Source organism: Ascaphus truei, chromosome 2 (assembly GCF_040206685.1).
Source record: "Ascaphus truei isolate aAscTru1 chromosome 2, aAscTru1.hap1, whole genome shotgun sequence".
Classification (NCBI taxonomy): domain Eukaryota; kingdom Metazoa; phylum Chordata; class Amphibia; order Anura; family Ascaphidae; genus Ascaphus; species Ascaphus truei.
The window spans coordinates 2852976-2871559 of record NC_134484.1 but is presented as its reverse complement, the minus strand read 5'-3'; the positions used below and the strand labels follow the sequence as shown (position 1 = coordinate 2871559).

General features: G+C 54.5%; 1 protein-coding gene across 3 annotated transcripts in view; it reads right to left on the bottom strand.

The window, feature by feature from the left end:
- Positions 1 to 907, bottom strand: part of LOC142474895 (kinesin-like protein KIFC3) — a 203022-nt gene extending 202115 nt beyond the window's left edge. The window contains exons 1-2 of one of the 3 annotated variants that reach the window (XM_075581038.1): positions 831 to 902; positions 261 to 609 (exon numbers count right to left, since the gene is read on the bottom strand). In XM_075581038.1, coding sequence (XP_075437153.1) covers positions 261 to 362 — 102 coding nt within the window. In that variant the 5' untranslated portion in view covers positions 363 to 609; positions 831 to 902. Of the gene's footprint in view, positions 1 to 260 lie in introns of all 3 variants that reach the window. The other 2 variants (XM_075581039.1, XM_075581037.1) reach the window with 2 other exon arrangements.
- Between the last annotated feature and the right edge of the window lie 17677 nt (positions 908 to 18584).

The following is an 18584-nucleotide window of genomic DNA, read 5'->3' as shown; positions in this document are numbered from 1 at the left end:
TGAGGGTGCTGCAGTGATTGCCCAGGTGCAGGGATTTGGGTGGGTGCTGAGGTGAGGGTGCTGCAGTGATTGCCCGGGTGCGGGGATTTGGATGGGTGCTGAGGTGAGGGTGCTGCAGTGATTGCCCGGGTGCGGGGATTTGGATGGGGGCTGAGGTGAGGGTGCTGCAGTGATTGCGCAGGTGCGGGGATTTGGGTGGGTGCTGATGTGAGGGTGCTGCAGTGATTTCCACGCTGCAGGGATTTGGGCGAGCGCTTTACCTGCGACACCTCCTGATCCGCTGTAGTCTCCGGCTCCTCGCCAGCGCGCTTCCTGAAGAAGGCGTATATGATGTACACCAGGAGGGAGTAGAAGGCGTACATGGCGAGTGCGGGGCGTCTGCGCGTCCGTGGGGGCAACAATCCGGCATCCAAAGCGCGTCAGGGGGTACAATCCAGGGGCAGAAGATTCCGCCCCATCCAGTCCACGTCCTTGTCTGTGAGATGGGGATCCCAACCGCCCTAAAATCGCCCCAACGCTGGAGCGCGCGTCACATGTAACGTGGCGTTCTCAGCCACGGAAAATACCACGGAATGGCTGAATAGGGAATCCACGGAGATTGGGTGGAAGCTGCGAATACAGAATAATAGCTGCTGAGAGCAGCGAGCGGGCGTCCTGCGCCGGGACTGGCGCCAGGGGGCTCGGAAGAGAAGCCCGTGTATCGCCCGTGGGCGAGGGATGGGTGTGTAGTGGGAGGACAGCAGGATGCTCAGGCGTGTATCGCCCGTGGGCAAGAGACGGGTGTGGGGGGAGGACGCGATCCTTAGGTCCATGAAAGAGCTGGTACTAACCGCAGCTGGTCCATCCTGTCCGTGTGTGTGTGTGTGTGTGTGTGTGCGTGTGTGACAAGGCAGCAGGGGATACAGCACCTCCCCCTCAGCATCATCTCTCCATCATCTCTCTCTCTTCCCTCTCTCCCATCAGCTGAGCTCTCTCTCTCTCCTCCCTGTCTCCCCTCAGCATCATCTCTCTCTCTCCCCTCTCTCCCCTCAGCTCAGCTGTCTCCTCCCTCTCTCCCCTCAGCTCAGCTCTCTCTTCCCTCTCTCCCCTCAGCTCAGCTCTCTCCTCCCTCTCTCCCCTCAGTTCTCTCTTCTCTCTCTCTTTCTCACCTTCCTTTCTCTCATTTTCTCTCAGCATCCCTCTATCTGCCCCCTCCTCCTTTTATATTCCTTCCCTCTCCCCTATCTCTAGCCTCACTTTCTCTTATTATACCTTCTCACCCCCCCCCTTATTTCTCTCCCCCACCTCCTTTCTCCCTCTCCCCTGTCTCTCCTCTCTGCCCCTCACTTTCTCTTATTATACAATCTCACTCCCCCTTCTCCTCCTCCTTATTTCTCTCCCCCCCCTTATTTCTCTCCCCCCCCCCTTATTTCTCTCCCCCCCCTTATTTCTCTCCCCCCCCCTTATTTCTCTCCCCCCCCCTTATTTCTCTCCCCCCCCTTATTTCTCTCCCCCCCCTTATTTCTCTCCCCCACCTCCTTTCTCCCTCTCCCCTGTCTCTCCTCTCTGCTCCTCACTTTCTCTTATTATACAATCTCACTCCCCCTTCTCCCCCCCCTTATTTCTCTCCCCCCCCTTATTTCTCTCCCCCCCCTTATTTCTCTCCCCCCCCCCCTTATTTCTCTCCGACCCTTATTTCTCTCCCCCCCCCTTATTTCTCTCTCCCCCCTTATTTCTCTCCTTCCCCCCCCTTATTTCTCTCCCCCCCCCTTATTTCTCTCCCCCCCCTTATTTCTCTCCCCCCCCTTATTTCTCTCCCCCCCCCTTATTTCTCCCCCCCCCCTTATTTCTCTCCCCCCCCCTTATTTCTCTCCCCCCCCCCTTATTTCTCTCACCCCCTTATTTCTCTCACCCCCCCTTATTTCTCTACCCCCCCCCTTATTTCTCTACCCCCCCCCCTTATTTCTCTACCCCCCCCCCCTTATTTCTCTCCCCCCCCCTTATTTCTCTCCCCCCCCCCTTATTTCTCTTCCCCCCCCTTATTTCTCTCCCCCACCCCCCCCCCTTATTTCTCTCCCCCACCCCCCCCTTATTTCTCTCCCCCACCCCCCCCTTATTTCTCTCCCCCACCCCCCCCTTATTTCTCTCCCCCACCCCCCCCTTATTTCTCTCCCCCACCCCCCCTTATTTCTCTCCCCCACCCCCCCTTATTTCTCTCCCCCACCCCCCCCTTATTTCTCTCCCCCACCCCCCCTTATTTCTCTCCCCCACCCCCCCCTTATTTCTCTCCCCCACCCCCCCTTATTTCTCTCCCCCACCCCCCCCCTTATTTCTCTCCCCCACCCCCCCCCCTTATTTCTCTCCCCCACCCCCCCCCCCTTATTTCTCTCCCCCACCCCCCCCACCCTTATTTCTCTCCCCCACCCCCCCCACCCTTATTTCTCTCCCCCACCCCCCCCTTATTTCTCTCCCCCACCCCCCCCCCCTTATTTCTCTCCCCCACCCCCCCCCTTATTTCTCTCCCCCACCCCCCCCTTATTTCTCTCCCCCACCCCCTCCTTATTTCTCTCCCCCACCCCCCCCCCTTATTTCTCTCCCCCACCCCCCCCTTATTTCTCTCCCCCACCCCCCCCCTTATTTCTCTCCCCCACCCCCCCCTTATTTCTCTCCCCCCCCCCTTATTTCTCTCCCCCACCCCCCCCCCCTTATTTCTCTCCCCCACCCCCCCCCTTATTTCTCTCCCCCACCCCCCCCCCTTATTTCTCTCCCCCACCCCCCCCCCCTTATTTCTCTCCCCCACCCCCCCCTTATTTCTCTCCCCCCCCCCCTTATTTCTCTCCCCCACCCCCCCCCCCTTATTTCTCTCCCCCACCCCCCCCCTTATTTCTCTCCCCCACCCCCCCCCCCTTATTTCTCTCCCCCACCCCCCCCCTTATTTCTCTCCCCCACCTCCTTTCTCCCTCTCCCCTGTCTCTCCTCTCTGCCCCTCACTTTCTCTTATTATACAATCTCACTCCCCCTTCTCCCCCTCCCCTTATTTCTCTCCCCCACCTCCTTTCATTTTCAAAGAAAGACGCCAAGTTCAATATCCACATTTAACCCAATATCCACATTTAACCCAAGACTAATGTTTTCATTGAAAAAATCCAATATTTTTCTCGTTTTCTCAATAATATATTTCTATCTCCTCCCCTCCAATGGGGAGCTACATGTTCCGGGACAGTGAAAACCAGTCCTGCAGTGTTACTTTGGTGATGTGTTAGAAAGTGTTCTGATGGAAGATGGGTAGTGACCCCTCTTCGGATGTTACTCAGATGTTCTAATATTCTTACTTTTACACACCTTGTGGCCTTTCCCGTGTGCAAACACAGATACAGTTCTCGCTCAGTACCGAAGACATACAATTTAGTATCAGGCTCAGGTGCGAAGGGAAAAGTTACAGCACAAACAGCAAACAGATTCGCCCAGGTCCCTATTAGCACGCCCTCATGGTGCACACGTACAAATAACACGGATTCATATCCATTCATTTAACCGATATCCCACTACCCCGAGGAGGGTGTAACAACAGAAACCGACAGGCGGTCTGTATAAAAACAGAAAATAACACAACTTTCATGTCTGACAATTAGTCACGCCGAAACAAGTGTGAGTATGTACAGGTGTGAGTATGTACAGGTGTGAGTATGTACAGGTGTGAGCATGTACAAGTGTGAGCATGTACAAGTGTGAGCATGTACAGGTGTGAGCATGTACAGGTGTGAGCATGTACAAGTGTGAGCATGTACAAGTGTGAGTATGTACAGGTGTGAGTATGTACAGGTGTGAGCATGTACAAGTGTGAGCATGTACAAGTGTGAGCATGTACAAGTGTGAGCATGTACAAGTGTGAGCATGTACAGGTGTGAGCATGTACAAGTGTGAGCATGTACAGGTGTGAGCATGTACAGGTGTGAGCATGTACAAGTGTGAGCATGTACAGGTGTGAGTATGTACAGGTGTGAGTATGTACAGGTGTGAGCATGTACAAGTGTGAGTATGTACAGGTGTGAGTATGTACAGGTGTGAGTATGTACAGGTGTGAGTATGTACAAGTGAGTTAAAAAAGGAATAAAGTTTCCCCTGAGGAGGGTGTGTCAGGTGGGAAGCTGGCAGTGAACTCAATCAGCTTCATAGCTATATTATAGCAATCTTAGTCACACTACCAATCAATCCATATATAAGAGTGGTATAGTCAATACTAATATAACCCTGCTAAGGTATATATACCACAAGCTGGATACACATGTGGTATATCATAGGCTGCAGCCGCCGCAGAGGTAGATATAATGAAGAGTGTGGTGTATAAGGACCTGCACGCTGTATGTGCAGGCAGTATATTGCGGTGCAGCGGTAAGCACCTGTGCACCTAAGGATGCCTGTATCAAGTACGCCCCAACACTCAGCCCCAGAACTGATCTGTATCAAGTACGCCCCAACACCCAGCTCCAGAACTGATCTGTATCAAGTACGCCCCAACACCCAGCCCCAGAACTGTGTATCAAGTACGCCCCAACACCCAGCCCCAGAACTGATCTGTATCAAGTACGCCCCAACACCCAGCCCCAGAACTGATCTGTATCAAGTACGCCCCAACACCCAGCTCCAGAACTGATCTGTATCAAGTACGCCCCAACACCCAGCCCCAGAACTGTGTATTAGTACGCCCCAACACCCAGCCCCAGAACTGATCTGTATCAAGTACGCCCCAACACCCAGCCCCAGAACTGATCTGTATCAAGTACGCCCCAACACCCAGCCCCAGAAACTGATCTGTATCAAGTACGCCCCAACACTCAGCCCCAGAACTGATCTGTATCAAGTACGCCCCAACACCCAGCCCCAGAACTGATCTGTATCAAGTACGCCCCAACACCCAGCCCCAGAACTGATCTGTATCAAGTACGCCCCAACACTCAGCCCCAGAACTGATCTGTATCAAGTACGCCCCAACACTCAGCCCCAGAACTGATCTGTATCAAGTACGCCCCAACACCCAGCCCCAGAAACTGATCTGTATCAAGTACGCCCCAACACTCAGCCCCAGAACTGATCTGTATCAAGTACGCCCCAACACTCAGCCCCAGAACTGATCTGTATCAAGTACGCCCCAACACCCAGCCCCAGAACTGATCTGTATCAAGTACGCCCCAACACTCAGCCCCAGAACTGATCTGTATCAAGTACGCCCCAACACCCAGCCCCAGAACGAATCTGTATCAAGTACGCCCCAACACCCAGCCCCAGAACTGATCTGTATCAAGTACGCCCCAACACCCAGCCCCAGAACTGATCTGTATCAAGTACGCCCCAACACTCAGCCCCAGAACTGATCTGTATCAAGTACGCCCCAACACCCAGCCCCAGAAACTGATCTGTATCAAGTACGCCCCAACACCCAGCCCCAGAACTGATCTGTATCAAGTACGCCCCAACACCCAGCCCCAGAACTGATCTGTATCAAGTACGCCCCAACACCCAGCCCCAGAACTGATCTGTATCAAGTACGCCCCAACACCCAGCCCCAGAACTGATCTGTATCAAGTACGCCCCAACACTCAGCCCCAGAACTGATCTGTATCAAGTACGCCCCAACACCCAGCCCCAGAACTGATCTGTATCAAGTACGCCCCAACACTCAGCCCCAGAACTGATCTGTATCAAGTACGCCCCAACACTCAGCCCCAGAAACTGATCTGTATCAAGTACGCCCCAACACCCAGCCCCAGAACTGATCTGTATCAAGTACGCCCCAACACCCAGCCCCAGAACTGATCTGTATCAAGTACGCCCCAACACCCAGCCCCAGAACTGATCTGTATCAAGTACGCCCCAACACCCAGCCCCAGAACTGATCTGTATCAAGTACGCCCCAACACTCAGCCGCAGAACTGATCTGTATCAAGTACGCCCCAACACCCAGCCCCAGAACTGATCTGTATCAAGTACGCCCCAACACTCAGCCCCAGAACTGATCTGTATCAAGTACGCCCCAACACTCAGCCCCAGAAACTGATCTGTATCAAGTACGCCCCAACACTCAGCCCCAGAACTGATCTGTATCAAGTACGCCCCAACACCCAGCCCCAGAACTGATCTGTATCAAGTACGCCCCAACACTCAGCCCCAGAACTGATCTGTATCAAGTACGCCCCAACACTCAGCCCCAGAAACTGATCTGTATCAAGTACGCCCCAACACCCAGCCCCAGAACTGATCTGTATCAAGTACGCCCCAACACCCAGCCCCAGAACTGATCTGTATCAGGGAGCTGCAGCTGCAGCACCACAATGTCAGCCGTATTATTGGTATACAACCGTATCTCCGAGCAGAGCGAGATCTCCCGCTACCACCGTCCTGAACACCGTCCCGCTCGCAGGCGCCACAACCGTGACGTCACTGCACCCGACGCCGTTTCGTGTCTACAGACACTTCTTCAGGGGAGGAGCTACATACCGGTCGCATCATGCGAAGGATATACCCTACAAAGTGGGCGGGACTAATACACCGCGCCAATCACAACGATGGTCTGACACAATTTTGGTAACAACTTAGTTAGTGACACAGTCTCTCCCTGAATAGGTAAGTGAACCAAAACAAACACAAACAAACTTGAGGAGGTATATATATATATATTGATACAGCCTAACTAACTGTGTAATGTAACTAAAGTGTGACCAGATACATAATAATGATCTTCTTAGCATGTCAAGGGCACACATCATGATAGTGGTAGGAATGTACTGGCCTACACGGCCCCCCCCACCCCCACATAAAGGGGGGAGGTCGACGCGGGTATCTGATGTTAAGCTGTACTACTATATAACCATAGTCCCACTAATAGTAACTGTCATCTTTGGGGATCGAGTGGATGGAAGGAATGTAAGTGGAAGTTGTAAATCAGTATCGTAGGCCTGTCCTGACCTGCGCGACCCGCCCCAAGGGGGTCAAAACGGATCCCTAAGTATAAATTAAACTGTATGCCCAGATCCCTCTACCCCAAACGACAGATTAATGATGGACAATGGACGGGATACACCTGTAAATGATATACATGGGAGCGAGACAGGGGGCTTATCGGGTCCCCGTAAGGGTGACTGGGACCGCAAACTTTGCAACATGAACGCAGGTGGATACACACACGGGGCACGAAAGCGCCATCAGGCTTGAATGAGGGATTTATCTACTCCTCATTCATCTAGCATGTATTATGTCCATCTTTGTCCATCATTAATCTGTCGTTTGGGGCAGAGGGATCTGGGCATACAGTTTAATTTATACTTGGAGATCCGTTTTGACCCCCTTGGGGCGGGTCGCGCAGGTCAGTACAGGGCTACGATACTGATTTACAACTTCCACTTACATTCCTTCCATCCACTCGATCCCCAAAGATGACAGTTACTATTAGTGGGACTATGGTTATGTAACCCATATCCCCCCCCCCCCTCCCAATCGCAGATAGGGTGCATGTGGGGGGATATATATGGATTACCCGGTGTGGTGCTTTACCTGTGAGGCTCACAGGAGGCCTGAGCCTCTGCCAGTGAGAGCCTGGGGTGTATCCTCTGGAACAATACTATAGGGTGCAGCGCCTGCACCTGCGATGGCTCCCAGCAGCGCCTCCACCTGCGATGGCTCCCAGCAGCGCCTCCACCTGCGATGGCTCCCAGCAGAGTGGGAGTTGTTCCTCGCAGGACACATACAAATGAACACATACACTGGATGTAAAATAGCAACGGTCTTTACTATATGCAGAATGTAACTTAACACATACATCAGCAATACACAACAAGATATATGTACCACCCTCTGCCACTAGCTGGCAACTATAACCGTGCCCCTAACTGGGCTATAACCTCCTTAGCCCCTAACTGGGCTATACCCTTACACCCCTTCCCAACCCCGTGTCCAGAGAGTCCAAGCCCACCCAAGTGTGTGAACAGGCCTGTCACATGTGAGGAGCATGGCAACGTTGGTGCACGGGTGGAAGGCTGTAAATACCTGCCCAGGTGTCCCTGCACCTGGGGGTCTTCGCAAAGGGTCTACCGGCGCCACTTGGTCCAACGCTGATCTGTACCTCCACGTGGGATGGGGTCCAGCCGGACGTCCCACCGTAAGGACAGTCTCTGGATCAGCAACACAGCACACAGGAACATGCAGCAACACAATCACTGGTCCCTGCACTAAGGAACTACACAGGGTCTCTCTCTCCCTGCACTAAGGAACTGCACAGGGTCTCTCTCCCTGCACTAAGGAACTACACAGGGTCTCTCTCTCCCTGCACTAAGGAACTGCACAGGGTCTCTCTCTCCCTGCACTAAGGAACTGCACAGGGTCTCTCTCTCCCTGCACTAAGGAACTGCACAGGGTCTCTCTCTCCCTGCACTAAGGAACTGCACAGGGTCTCTCTCCCTGCACTAAGGACCTGCACAGGGTCTCTCTCTCCCTGCACTAAGGAACTGCACAGGGTCTCCCTCTCCCTGCACTAAGGAACTGCACAGGGTCTCTCTCTCCCTGCACTAAGGAACTGCACAGGGTCTCTCTCTCTCCCTGCACTAAGGAACTGCACAGGTCTCCCTCTCCCTGCACTAAAGAACTGCACAGGGTCTCTCTCTCCCTGCACTAAGGAACTGCACAGGGTCTCTCTCCCTGCACTAAGAACTGCACAGGGTCTCTCTCCCTGCACTAAGGAACTGCACAGGGTCTCTCTCCCTGCACTAAGGAACTGCACAGGATCTCTCTCTCTCCCTGCACTAAGGAACTGCACAGGGTCTCTCTCTCCCTGCACTAAGAACTGCACAGGGTCTCTCTCCCTGCACTAAGAACTGCACAGGGTCTCTCCCTGCACTAAGAACTGCACAGGGTCTCTCTCCCTGCACTAAGAACTGCACAGGGTCTCTCCCTGCACTAAGAACTGCACAGGGCCTCTCTCTCCCTGCACTAAGAAACTGCACAGGGCCTCTCTCTCCCTGCACTAAGAACTGCACAGGGTCTCTCTCCCTGCACTAAGGAACTGCACAGGGTCTCTCTCCCTGCACTAAGGAACTGCACAGGGTCTCTCTCTCTCCCTGCACTAAGGAACTGCACAGGGTCTCTCTCTCTCCCTGCACTAAGAACTGCACAGGGTCTCTCCCTGCACTAAGGAACTGCACAGGGTCTCTCTCTCCCTGCACTAAGGAACTGCACAGGGCCTCTCTCTCCCTGCACTAAGAACTGCACAGGGTCTCTCCCTGCACTAAGGAACTGCACAGGGTCTCTCTCTCCCTGCACTAAGGAACTGCACAGGGCCTCTCTCTCTCCCTGCACTAAGGAACTGCACAGGGTCTCTCTCCCTGCACTAAAGAACTGCACAGGGTCTCTCTCCCTGCACTAAGGAACTGCACAGGGTCTCTCCCTGCACTAAAGAACTGCACAGGGTCTCTCTCCCTGCACTTAGGAACTGCACAGGGTCTCTCCCTCTCCCTGCACTAAAGAACTGCACAGGGTCTCTCCCTCCCTGCACTAAGGAACTGCACAGGGTCTCTCTCTCCCTGCACTAAGGAACTGCACAGGGTCTCTCCCTGCACTAAGAACTGCACAGGGTCTCTCTCTCCCTGCACTAAGGAACTGCACAGGGTCTCTCCCTCCCTGCACTAAGAAATGCACAGGGTCTCTCTCTCCCTGCACTAAGAAATGCACAGGGTCTCTCCCTGCACTAAAGAACTGCACAGGGTCTCCCTCCCTGCGCTAAGGAACTGCACAGGGTCTCTCTCTCCCTGCACTAAAGAACTGCACAGGGTCTCTCTCCCTGCACTAAGGAACTGCACAGGGTCTCTCTCTCCCTGCACTAAGGAACTGCACAGGGTCTCTCTCTCCCTGCACTAAGGAACTGCACAGGGTCTCTCTCTCCCTGCTCTAAGGAACTGCACAGGTCTCTCTCCCTGCACTAAGGAACTGCACAGGGTCTCTCTCTCCCCGCACTAAGGAACTGCACAGGGTCTCTCTCTCCCTGCTCTAAGGAACTGCACAGGGTCTCTCTCCCTGCACTAAGGAACTGCACAGGGTCTCTCCCTGCACTAAGGAACTGCACAGGGTCTTTCTCTCCCTGCACTAAAGAACTGCACAGGGTCTCTCTCTCTCCCTGCACTAAGGAACTGCACAGGGTCTCTCCCTGCACTAAGGAACTGCACAGGTCTCTCTCTCCCTGCACTAAGGAACTGCACAGGGTCTCTCCCTGCACTAAGGAACTGCACAGGGTCTCTCCCTGCACTAAGGAACTGCACAGGGTCTCTCCCTCTCCCTGCACTAAGGAACTGCACAGGGTCTCTCTCTCCCTGCACTAAGGAACTGCACAGGGTCTCTCTCTCTCCCTGCACTAAGGAACTGCACAGGGTCTCTCCCTCTCCCTGCACTAAGAACTGCACAGGGTCTCTCTCCCTGCACTAAGGAACTGCACAGGGTCTTTCTCTCCCTGCACTAAAGAACTGCACAGGGTCTCTCTCCCTGCACTAAGGAACTGCACAGGGTCTTTCTCTCCCTGCACTAAAGAACTGCACAGGGTCTCTCTCTCTCCCTGCACTAAGGAACTGCACAGGGTCTCTCTCCCTGCACTAAGGAACTGCACAGGGTCTCTCTCTCCCTGCACTAAGAACTGCACAGGGTCTCTCTCTCCCTGCACTAAGGAACTGCACAGGGTCTCTCTCCCTGCACTAAGGAACTGCACAGGGTCTCTCTCTCCCTGCACTAAGGAACTGCACAGGGTCTCTCCCTGCACTAAGGAACTGCACAGGGTCTCTCCCTGCACTAAGGAACTGCACAGGGTCTTTCTCTCCCTGCACTAAGGAACTGCACAGGGTCTCTCCCTGCACTAAGAACTGCACAGGTCTCTCTCTCCCTGCACTAAGGAACTGCACAGTGTCTTTCTCTCCCTGCACTAAAGAACTGCACAGGGTCTCTCTCTCTCCCTGCACTAAGGAACTGCACAGGGCCTCTCTCTCCCTGCACTAAGGAACTGCACAGGGTCTCTCTCTCCCTGCACTAAGAACTGAACAGGGTCTCTCTCTCCCTGCACTAAGGAACTGCACAGGGTCTCTCCCTGCACTAAGGAACTGCACAGGGTCTCTCTCTCCCTGCACTAAGGAACTGCACAGGGTCTCTCTCTCTCCCTGCACTAAGGAACTGCACAGGGTCTCTCCCTCTCCCTGCACTAAGGAACTGCACAGGGTCTTTCTCTCCCTGCACTAAGGAACTGCACAGGGTCTCTCCCTGCACTAAGAACTGCACAGGTCTCTCTCTCCCTGCACTAAGGAACTGCACAGTGTCTCTCTCTCCCTGCACTAAGGAACTGCACAGGGTCTCTCCCTCTCCCTGCACTAAGGAACTGCACAGGGTCTCTCTCTCTCCCTGCACTAAGGAACTGCACAGGGTCTCTCTCTCCCTGCTCTAAGGAACTGCACAGGGTCTCTCTCTCCCTGCACTAAGGAACTGCACGGGGTCTCTCCCTGCACTAAGGAACTGCACAGGCTCTCTCTCTCTCCCTGCACTAAGGAACTGCACAGGGTCTTTCTCTCCCTGCACTAAGGAACTGCACAGGGTCTCTCTCTCTCCCTGCACTAAGGAACTGCACAGGGTCTCTCTCCCTGCACTAAGGAACTGCACAGGGTCTCTCTCTCCCTGCACTAAGGAACTGCACAGGGTCTCTCTCTCCCTGCACTAAGGAACTGCACAGGGTCTCTCTCCCTGCACTAAGGAACTGCACAGGGTCTCTCTCTCCCTGCACTAAGAACTGCACAGGGTCTCTCTCTCTCCCTGCACTAAGGAACTGCACAGGGTCTCTCTCTCCCTGCACTAAGGAACTGCACAGGGTCTCTCTCTCCCTGCACTAAGAACTGCACAGGGTCTCTCTCTCCCTGCACTAAGAACTGCACAGGGTCTCTCCCTCTCCCTGCACTAAAGAACTGCACAGGGTCTTTCTCTCCCTGCACTAAAGAACTGCACAGGGTCTCTCTCTCTCCCTGCACTAAGGAACTGCACAGGGTCTCTCCCTCTCCCTGCACTAAGAACTGCACAGGGTCTCTCTCTCCCTGCACTAAGGAACTGCAACAGGGTCTCTCCCTCTCCCTGCACTAAAGAACTGCACAGGGTCTTTCTCTCCCTGCACTAAAGAACTGCACAGGGTCTCTCTCCCTGCACTAAGGAACTGCACAGGGTCTCTCCCTCTCCCTGCACTAAAGAACTGCACAGGGTCTCTCTCTCCCTGCACTAAAGAACTGCACAGGGTCTTTCTCTCCCTGCACTAAAGAACTGCACAGGGTCTCTCTCCCTGCACTAAGGAACTGCACAGGGTCTCTCCCTCTCCCTGCACTAAAGAACTGCACAGGGTCTCCCTCTCCCTGCACTAAAGAACTGCACAGGGTCTTTCTCTCCCTGCACTAAAGAACTGCACAGGGTCTCTCTCTCCCTGCACTAAGGAACTGCACAGGGTCTCTCTCTCTCCCTGCACCAAGGAACTGCACAGGGTCTCTCCCTCCCTGCACTAAGGAACTGCACAGGGTCTCTCTCTCCCTGCACTAAAGAACTGCACAGGGTCTTTCTCTCCCTGCACTAAGAACTGCACAGGGTCTCTCTCTCCCTGCACTAAGAACTGCACAGGGTCTCTCCCTCTCCCTGCACTAAGGAACTACACAGGGTCTCTCTCCCTGCACTAAGAACTGCACAGGGTCTCTCTCTCCCTGCACTAAAGAACTGCACAGGGTCTCTCTCCCTGCACTAAGGAACTGCACAGGGTCTCTCCCTCCCTGCACTAAGGAACTGCACAGGGTCTCTCTCTCCCTGCACTAAGGAACTGCACAGGGTCTCTCTCTCTCCCTGCACCAAGGAACTGCACAGGGTCTCTCCCTCCCTGCACTAAGGAACTGCACAGGGTCTCTCTCCCTGCACTAAAGAACTGCACAGGGTCTTTCTCTCCCTGCACTAAGAACTGCACAGGGTCTCTCCCTCCCTGCACTAAGGAACTGCACAGGTCTCTCTCCCTGCACTAAAGAACTGTACAGGGTCTCTCTCCCTGCACTAAAGAACTGCACAGGGTCTCTCTCCCTGCACTAAGAACTGCACAGGGTCTCTCCCTGCACTAAGGAACTGCACAGGGTCTCTCTCCCTGCACTAAGAACTGCACAGGGTCTCTCTCCCTGCACTAAGAACTGCACAGGGTCTCTCTCTCCCTGCACTAAGGAACTGCACAGGGTCTCTCCCTGCACTAAGAACTGCACAGGGTCTCTCCCTCCCTGCACTAAGGAACTGCACAGGGCCTCTCCCTGCACTAAGAACTGCACAGGGTCTCTCTCTCCCTGCACTAAGGAACTGCACAGGGTCTCTCTCTCCCTGCACTAAGGAACTGCACAGGGTCTCTCCCTGCACTAAGAACTGCACAGGGTCTCTCCCTCTCCCTGCACTAAGGAACTGCACAGGGTCTCTCTCTCCCTGCACTAAGGAACTGCACAGGGTCTCTCCCTCTCCCTGCACTAAGAACTGCACAGGGTCTCTCTCTCCCTGCACTAAGGAACTGCACAGGGTCTCTCCCTCTCCCTGCACTAAGAACTGCACAGGGTCTCTCCCTCCCTGCACTAAGAACTGCACAGGGTCTCTCTCTCCCTGCACTAAGAACTGCACAGGGTCTCTCTCTCTCCCTGCACTAAAGAACTGCACAGGGTCTCTCTCTCCCTGCACTAAGGAACTGCACAGGGTCTCTCTCTCCCTGCACTAAGAACTGCACAGGGTCTCTCTCTCCCTGCACTAAGAACTGCACAGGGTCTCTCTCCCTGCACTAAAGAACTGCACAGGGTCTCTCTCTCTCCCTGCACTAAGAACTGCACAGGGTCTCTCTCTCCCTGCACTAAGAACTGCACAGGGTCTCTCTCTCCCTGCACTATGGAACTGCACAGGGTCTCTCTCTCTCCCTGCACTAAGAACTGCACAGGGTCTCTCTCTCTCTCGCTGCACTAAGGAACTGCACAGGGTCTCTCTCTCCCTGCACTAAAAACTGCACAGGGTCTCTCTCTCCCTGCACTAAGAACTGCACAGGGTCTCTCCCTCCCTGCACTAAGGAACTGCACAGGGTCTCTCCCTCCCTGCACTAAGAACTGCACAGGGTCTCTCTCTCTCCCTGCACTAAAGAACTGCACAGGGTCTCTCCCTCCCTGCACTAAGGAACTGCACAGTGTCTCTCTCTCCCTGCACTAAGAACTGCACAGGGTCTCTCTCTCTCCCTGCACTAAGGAACTGCACAGGGTCTCTCTCTCCCTGCACTAAGGAACTGCACAGGGTCTCTCTCCCTGCACTAAGAACTGCATAGGGTCTCTCTCTCCCTGCACTAAGAACTGCACAGGGTCTCTCTCCCTGCACTAAGGAACTGCACAGGGTCTCTCCCTGCACTAAGGAACTGCACAGGGTCTCCTCTCCCTGCACTAAAGAACTGCACAGGGTCTCTCTCCCTGCACTTAGGAACTGCACAGGGTCTCTCTCTCTCCCTGCACTAAGAACTGCACGGGGTCTCTCTCTCCCTGCACTAAGGAACTGCACAGGGTCACTCCCTGCACTAAGGAACTGCACAGGGTCTCTCTCCCTGCACTAAGGACCTGCACAGGGTCTCCCTCTACCTGCACTAAGGAACTGCACAGGGTCTCTCTCTCCCTGCACTAAGGAACTGCACAGGGTCTCTCCCTGCACTAAGGAACTGCACAGGGTCTCTCCCTGCACTAAGGAACTGCACAGGGTCTTTCTCTCCCTGCACTAAAGAACTGCACAGGGTCTCTCTCTCTCCCTGCACTAAGGAACTGCACAGGGTCTCTCCCTGCACTAAGGAACTGCACAGGTCTCTCTCTCCCTGCACTAAGGAACTGCACAGGGTCTCTCCCTGCACTAAGGAACTGCACAGGGTCTCTCCCGGCACTAAGGAACTGCACAGGGTCTCTCCCTCTCCCTGCACTAAGGAACTGCACAGGGTCTCTCTCTCCCTGCACTAAGGAACTGCACAGGGTCTCTCTCTCTCCCTGCACTAAGGAACTGCACAGGGTCTCTCCCTCTCCCTGCACTAAGAACTGCACAGGGTCTCTCTCCCTGCACTAAGGAACTGCACAGGGTCTTTCTCTCCCTGCACTAAAGAACTGCACAGGGTCTCTCTCCCTGCACTAAGGAACTGCACAGGGTCTTTCTCTCCCTGCACTAAAGAACTGCACAGGGTCTCTCTCTCTCCCTGCACTAAGGAACTGCACAGGGTCTCTCTCCCTGCACTAAGGAACTGCACAGGGTCTCTCTCTCCCTGCACTAAGAACTGCACAGGGTCTCTCTCTCCCTGCACTAAGGAACTGCACAGGGTCTCTCTCCCTGCACTAAGGAACTGCACAGGGTCTCTCTCTCCCTGCACTAAGGAACTGCACAGGGTCTCTCCCTGCACTAAGGAACTGCACAGGGTCTCTCCCTGCACTAAGGAACTGCACAGGGTCTTTCTCTCCCTGCACTAAGGAACTGCACAGGGTCTCTCCCTGCACTAAGAACTGCACAGGTCTCTCTCTCCCTGCACTAAGGAACTGCACAGTGTCTTTCTCTCCCTGCACTAAAGAACTGCACAGGGTCTCTCTCTCTCCCTGCACTAAGGAACTGCACAGGGCCTCTCTCTCCCTGCACTAAGGAACTGCACAGGGTCTCTCTCTCCCTGCACTAAGAACTGAACAGGGTCTCTCTCTCCCTGCACTAAGGAACTGCACAGGGTCTCTCTCCCTGCACTAAGGAACTGCACAGGGTCTCTCCCTGCACTAAGGAACTGCACAGGGTCTCTCTCTCCCTGCACTAAGGAACTGCACAGGGTCTCTCCCTCTCCCTGCACTAAGGAACTGCACAGGGTCTCTCTCTCTCCCTGCACTAAGGAACTGCACAGGGTCTCTCTCTCCCTGCTCTAAGGAACTGCACAGGGTCTCTCTCTCCCTGCACTAAGGAACTGCACAGGGTCTCTCTCTCCCTGCACTAAGGAACTGCACAGGGTCTTTCTCTCCCTGCACTAAGGAACTGCACAGGGTCTCTCTCTCTCCCTGCACTAAGGAACTGCACAGGGTCTCTCTCCCTGCACTAAGGAACTGCACAGGGTCTCTCTCTCCCTGCACTAAGGAACTGCACAGGGTCTCTCTCTCCCTGCACTAAGGAACTGCACAGGGTCTCTCTCCCTGCACTAAGGAACTGCACAGGGTCTCTCTCTCCCTGCACTAAGAAATGCACAGGGTCTCTCCCTGCACTAAAGAACTGCACAGGGTCTCCCTCCCTGCGCTAAGGAACTGCACAGGGTCTCTCTCTCCCTGCACTAAAGAACTGCACAGGGTCTCTCTCCCTGCACTAAGGAACTGCACAGGGTCTCTCTCTCCCTGCACTAAGGAACTGCACAGGGTCTCTCTCTCCCTGCACTAAGGAACTGCACAGGGTCTCTCTCTCCCTGCACTAAGGAACTGCACAGGGTCTCTCTCTCCCTGCTCTAAGGAACTGCACAGGTCTCTCTCCCTGCACTAAGGAACTGCACAGGGTCTCTCTCTCCCTGCACTAAGGAACTGCACAGGGTCTCTCTCTCCCTGCTCTAAGGAACTGCACAGGGTCTCTCTCCCTGCACTAAGGAACTGCACAGGGTCTCTCCCTGCACTAAGGAACTGCACAGGGTCTTTCTCTCCCTGCACTAAAGAACTGCACAGGGTCTCTCTCTCTCCCTGCACTAAGGAACTGCACAGGTCTCTCTCTCCCTGCACTAAGGAACTGCACAGGGTCTCTCCCTGCACTAAGGAACTGCACAGGGTCTCTCCCTGCACTAAGGAACTGCACAGGGTCTCTCCCTCTCCCTGCACTAAGGAACTGCACAGGGTCTCTCTCTCCCTGCACTAAGGAACTGCACAGGGTCTCTCTCTCTCCCTGCACTAAGGAACTGCACAGGGTCTCTCCCTCTCCCTGCACTAAGAACTGCACAGGGTCTCTCTCCCTGCACTAAGGAACTGCACAGGGTCTTTCTCTCCCTGCACTAAAGAACTGCACAGGGTCTCTCTCCCTGCACTAAGGAACTGCACAGGGTCTTTCTCTCCCTGCACTAAAGAACTGCACAGGGTCTCTCTCTCTCCCTGCACTAAGGAACTGCACAGGGTCTCTCTCCCTGCACTAAGGAACTGCACAGGGTCTCTCTCTCCCTGCACTAAGGAACTGCACAGGGTCTCTCTCTCCCTGCACTAAGAACTGCACAGGGTCTCTCTCTCCCTGCACTAAGGAACTGCACATGGTCTCTCTCCCTGCACTAAGGAACTGCACAGGGTCTCTCTCTCCCTGCACTAAGGAACTGCACAGGGTCTCTCCCTGCACTAAGGAACTGCACAGGGTCTCTCCCTGCACTAAGGAACTGCACAGGGTCTTTCTCTCCCTGCACTAAGGAACTGCACAGGGTCTCTCCCTGCACTAAGAACTGCACAGGTCTCTCTCTCCCTGCACTAAGGAACTGCACAGTGTCTTTCTCTCCCTGCACTAAAGAACTGCACAGGGTCTCTCTCTCTCCCTGCACTAAGGAACTGCACAGGGCCTCTCTCTCCCTGCACTAAGGAACTGCACAGGGTCTCTCTCTCCCTGCACTAAGAACTGAACAGGGTCTCTCTCTCCCTGCACTAAGGAACTGCACAGGGTCTCTCTCCCTGCACTAAGGAACTGCACAGGGTCTCTCCCTGCACTAAGGAACTGCACAGGGTCTCTCTCTCCCTGCACTAAGGAACTGCACAGGGTCTCTCTCTCTCCCTGCACTAAGGAACTGCACAGGGTCTCTCCCTCTCCCTGCACTAAGGAACTGCACAGGGTCTTTCTCTCCCTGCACTAAGGAACTGCACAGGGTCTCTCCCTGCACTAAGAACTGCACAGGTCTCTCTCTCCCTGCACTAAGGAACTGCACAGTGTCTCTCTCTCCCTGCACTAAGGAACTGCACAGGGTCTCTCTCTCCCTGCTCTAAGGAACTGCACAGGGTCTCTCTCTCCCTGCACTAAGGAACTGCACGGGGTCTCTCCCTGCACTAAGGAACTGCACAGGCTCTCTCTCTCTCCCTGCACTAAGGAACTGCACAGGGTCTTTCTCTCCCTGCACTAAGGAACTGCACAGGGTCTCTCTCTCTCCCTGCACTAAGGAACTGCACAGGGTCTCTCTCCCTGCACTAAGGAACTGCACAGGGTCTCTCTCTCCCTGCACTAAGGAACTGCACAGGGTCTCTCTCTCCCTGCACTAAGGAACTGCACAGGGTCTCTCTCCCTGCACTAAGGAACTGCACAGGGTCTCTCTCTCCCTGCACTAAGAACTGCACAGGGTCTCTCTCTCTCCCTGCACTAAGGAACTGCACAGGGTCTCTCTCTCCCTGCACTAAGGAACTGCACAGGGTCTCTCTCTCCCTGCACTAAGGAACTGCACAGGGTCTCTCTCTCCCTGCACTAAGAACTGCACAGGGTCTCTCTCTCCCTGCACTAAGAACTGCACAGGGTCTCTCCCTCTCCCTGCACTAAAGAACTGCACAGGGTCTTTCTCTCCCTGCACTAAA